General features: G+C 39.1%; 1 protein-coding gene across 1 annotated transcript in view; it reads left to right on the forward strand.

Annotated features, from left to right (window-relative positions):
- Positions 1-318: 318 nt before the first annotated feature.
- The window catches only part of LOC140334977 (uncharacterized), a 25,046-nt gene continuing 20,097 nt past the window's right edge, over positions 319-5,267 (forward strand). The window contains exons 1-2 of the mRNA XM_072417295.1: positions 319-365; positions 2,254-2,357. Of these exons, the coding sequence (XP_072273396.1) occupies positions 2,312-2,357 (46 nt within the window). The 5' untranslated portion in view covers positions 319-365; positions 2,254-2,311. The remainder of the gene's footprint in view (positions 366-2,253; positions 2,358-5,267) is intronic.

Raw genomic sequence — 5,267 nt, forward strand, 5'->3', positions numbered from 1 at the left:
ATATTAAGTTTTGGCATCTAGCAGCTGAACTCTGCACTTTTCACCTATAGCAAGCCCCAGCTCAATCTTGATTTAATTAGATTTACATTTCTTTTAACACATTGTAAATATAAATGCATTGTTATAAAAAGCAAGTTGTGCTGATGTGTTTGCGTATTGCTTTGCACTGGCAGAAATAACCGGACATCCTTATTGACTTTCTATAAAATAACATGTGGTGGTTGCGCCCTCACTGATTATGTGTTCCAATTGGGACAGTGCCAGGTCTAACCGGCAGGTAATAGTTCTGTCCCTCCGCCTACATTACACTTCCCAAAAGTGGAAATGAAAGTCAGAGCTCTGGGATCAGCCTGAAGAGGTATATGGTAAGTGCAAATCATGTATTTTAGGAAACATTAATATTTCACTAAAAAAAGGCACATAAATGCCAGTGAATGCACCAAATCCAACAAAAATGCTTTTTGGTTAAGTCGTCCAACAGAGTAAATACATTTCTACCTGACTGACACGGATTTTCTTTTATTATTAGTTACTGAGATAAGACACAAAAGGATCAAATACAACTCATAGAAAAATGAATACATTAATAAAAAGCCTGCATATACAGGACCCACAGATGGGGATGGTAAAAAACTAAAACTTTTATGTATCATCAATGTTAAACATTTATTTAACTGTTGGTGAACTATTGCAATGTCACAAGAATTTCAGTAAACTTGTTAATCTACAACCAAAAGCTCTAAACAGAAAGACATTGGGATCATTATGGAAAAATGGAAGACGTGATAAATACTAAAATATCATTTGCTTAATTTGGGTAAATTTCCCTTCAGTCTCCCCTTAACATGCTAACTTATTTCTTGAGTTTCTTTAAACTTTTCTTTAATGACTCCGTCTCTGTGCTTCCAGGGAACTCCCCATCAATATTCTGACCCTATAGGAAACCAATTACTATATAACCATTCACCCCTATAGGCTATTAGGTCTGCATTGAAGGTAATGGCATTTCTAACCTATCAAGGTTATAATGCCCGGTGTGATACAATATCAATGCAAGAAACAAACAAATAAATATTTGTATTGATGCATTTTCAGGGACTGTACATTTCCTAGTAGGTGGGTACCTAAACATTGATGCTAGTATATAAGACATGGCTGGCAGACCAAGTTAACAAAGAAGATTTGTTTAAGAATTATTTTTAGAAAATGCAAAATTATCAAAAGTTGATATATCATTGAAAGGTACAGACAACACAATTTCACTGTAAAACAGAAAAATGAACATAATGAACAAAACTCCAAAAGGTTGGGACAATATTCCAAAGCTGTACTAGTAATCCAAAGAAAATAAGCACTAATGGTCAGTTCCGGAAACTAACAAACGAGGATGAACAACTTTAAAAACAATTGCCCTGATTTATTAAAGCTCTCAAAGACTGGAGAGGCTGAACTTTTGTCAGTGAAGCTGGGTGATCCAAAAAAATCTGGAATGGATCTAGTCCACAACTGAAACCATTTGCTGTTAAATACCAAAATACAAAATAGCAAATTACTTTAAGAAACCCATTCCAGGTTTGCTGGATCACCATCAGGTTCACTGGTGAAAGTGTATACTCTCCAGCTTTGGAGAGCTTTAATAGTTCTAACCATAAGAGAAGTAAATGGACTATGGACTATGACATGCCATCAGCGGCATTTTGGAACGGCCTAGGTAGCACTTTATCTGAAGTTAGGGGTAGGGACCACAATTGGGCTGCCTACCTGTTTTTCATTATTTCAGGAATGGGTAAGGAAACTGAAATGTGTGGAGCAAGGAAGGAGTAGCAATCGATTTGATTTTCAATACTATCTGGGAATTTGTTGGAGATATTCACCACTCTCTATAACAATCACAATGGTTTTACAAGACAGAAAGTATGAAAAAATGTGCAACAGAAATGCAGACCTCTAAAAATGTGAGATAAGAAATAGCGGAAGCTGCAACTCACGGATCACCGTTTGGCTCTCCACCTTTGTACTATTACCATAAGAAATAATAATCTTACAAAAAAAGAGGTTCCAGCTTTCTTTGTTAAAAAAAATGCATTTTATTTTTGTCCTAATTGCTGTGAGATTTTTTTCTCTCCTCTTTTGGGCTAGGCATATACTTTAATAGGCCAAAAGTCCCAAAGGGTCATTGTTTACCTCCTGGAAAATTCTTCTATTATAATAATCCTTAAACATAACTTTTTTTTTTTTTTTTTGCTTTCAAAGCCATATGAAGGGTGTTCCATGCTTCAGATGAGTCGTCTCTGCTGCACAAAACATTTCCATGAAAGTTTCAGGAATCTTTTTTCTGCTTCTGTTGCATCGTTCATGTAAGTGGCACTTAGTACTGAATAGTGCGGGTCAGGCCTCTGAAACCAAGGTATTGTTGAGCAAAAACAAGAGTCTGGTAACATTAAAATTATATAAAAACATTGTTTATGCATATTTTTAGATGTTTTCCTATAAAATTAGGAATATTTTGGTTGCAGAATGTTTGATATACCAGTAATGACCCATTTAGATAAATCTTCTATGGTTCCAAGTAATGGGGGAAGTTGTTCCCAAAAAGAAAACGACAAGGAACTAGTCACCAGTATTATCTATAGTCTCCCTACTGCTGATCTATCTCACACCTCTTCCTCGCTAAAGCGCAGGCACATCTCTCCTGCACATGTGGGCAATTCTGACTCTGTGTGTGCCTGCGCTCCCAAGTTTTATCAGTTTTGCCCATGTATTAACCCCCATGTCCATTAACACGCAGATATTACCAATTCAAGCAGATATAACCAAAAACAGGCAGGATAGACAGGCTTAGTTAGGATAGGTATGGGGTAGAGCAGGGGTGCCCACACTTTTTTGACTTGGGAAATGCTTTTAAAATGACAGTCAAAATTATCTACCAACGATAAAAACTTGGACTTAATAACTCCTGTGCACGGTAGAGTTTATTTTGAAAGGCTGGGCTCTGCGATCCACTCGCATTGTCTTTGCGATCCACCTGTAGATCGCGATCCACCTTTTGGGCACCCCTAGGGTAGAGGTTGAACTATGATGGAGGGCAGGCAATAAGGAGGTAGTAAGAATGACGACTGCACTGTCACAGACGATCTTTCATTCTCTATGGGAAAACACCTAAAAGAACTTTGATACCAAAGAATCAGTTATATGAAACAATTGAAACATCAACAACTTACCAATGCTGGTCCACGTGCTCCTTGCAGTACAGATTTTAGCTTTGACAGGGCAGCATCTATTCTTCCCATCAGTCCTCTTCTCCTCATAGGAGAGCAGATCTAGCTTGTGCAGTGGTGAACGTAGCCACCAGTGGGTCCCTGAGCAGAAATGACTTTGTCCCCTGTGGGACACTTTGTTCCTGAGAAGGGTATGGGGCCCTCATGCAGCAGCACACTTTGCATCTCTCTATGTCTGCCCCTGAACTCAGGTATCCACTGTCAGGTGCAGTAAATCTTAGAAAATTATCGAGGGAGGGGTAGTTTTGTCAAGCATGGAAAACCAATAAGGGGATTGGAGAAGTAAAGAGTGTAGAGGAGAAAAATCTGTGGAACTGATTCGGTGGACTGGTAATTCAATTGAACAGCCGGAGTTACCGGCCCAAAGTTAGAATGTTCCCAAGTATATTTCCATGCCTTTCTCTGCCTGTATGTGAGAACAATCTTAACAGCAGCAAGACTTATGGCATTTGAAATGTATGTGTGTGTTGTGTTTCATCTGATAAGTAATGCTGTTTAACCAGTTTTATTTGTACACACCATTATAACAGTACACAAATAGACAGGTGCTAGATGCAAATTCAGCTTAAGGTTTATCTAAATGAATAAAGGAAATATAAAGCAACTTATAAGTCTTTAGATGTGATGGCTGCTTTAGTTTTCATGTTGACTTATCTCTTTTTACCTGGTGATCATTCGAATAATACATTTACTGTCCCAGGTTGGTCTTGCTTACTCCCATCTATGGAGGGAGCAGTGTTTGTCACCATATTTCAGTTTATAATTTAACACTTAAATTGTTCATTATGACATTGGAAAACAAAATTTCTGGCTAGATTGACAGATATTCTCTGGACTTCCTTAAACTGCTCCTACCTGGTAAACTAAAACGGCCACTGCAATAAAAAACTGATGGAGGTTGGGGCACACCCGATCAAAACTAAAACAATTGTGGGCTGCTGTGACATTAACGGTGCTTACCATGATCTTATCCCTTTGCTTGACATTCCCCACAATAGTAGTATATGGGGGAGGGTAATGTGAATTCAGGATACTGTTGTTTGCTATACCACAGCTGTGCTATTATGCTCTGTGGAGTGGCCACTGCTATTGAACATGTGTGTGTAACATGCCTTGGGTTAAGAGGATTCTGTAGACACATGGAACTGACATTTAGAGCTCTCATTAGTTTCACAATACTATTATCTCCCAAATGGACTGATACATTGGCCCTGATTTATTAAAGCTCTCCAAGGCTGGAGAGAATACACTTTCACCAGTGAAGCTGAGTGATCCAACAAACCTGGGATGGATCTGGTCCAGGATTCAAAGCATTTTCTAGCAAATAGCAAATGACATTGAAGAAATCTATTCCAGATTTGCTTGATCACCCAGCTTCACTGGTGAATGAGTATTCTCTCCAGCTTTGGAGAGCTTTAATAAATCAGGCCCATTGTCCTTTTTTCTCTTGACCTGCTCCCCTGTGTTCCACACAAAAAAGGTTCCTATGTGTTCCACACAGAAAAGGTTCAGGGTGATAGATACATGTAGTTGTAAGCCATATAGGCAGGAATATACACAAGTTACAAATCGTCAATCGTCAGGCAAAGCACTGTCCCAGAATCCTGTGAGTTCAACATCTTCAGCCTGTGGCAAGGCACTTTTAAACCTGTTTCACCCTCTATGTCTCTGCTTGATGCCGGAGAAGGAACCCCAGGAACCCTTTTTACTCTGCTAGCGTGAATCCAAATTGGAGCCTCCTCCGTGAGAATAGCTGTCATGGTGACTGCTACCACTCGAGTGGGTGGTCCAATCGGGAACTCAGTCTGTTTCCGTCCCTTTGCCAGGCGCTGGACTATCACCACGTCTCCTGGTTGGAAAGGATGTGTAGGTTCTTGTGAAGAGAAAGGAGAGCCACGATCAACATCTTTTTCAATTTGATCTAAAGTTTCTACAAGTTTTTTCACATATTCTGCCTGTACTACTTCTAGATCCCCTTTTTCTATCACG

Source organism: Pyxicephalus adspersus, chromosome 7, assembly GCF_032062135.1.
Source record: "Pyxicephalus adspersus chromosome 7, UCB_Pads_2.0, whole genome shotgun sequence".
In the NCBI taxonomy this organism is placed as follows: domain Eukaryota; kingdom Metazoa; phylum Chordata; class Amphibia; order Anura; family Pyxicephalidae; genus Pyxicephalus; species Pyxicephalus adspersus.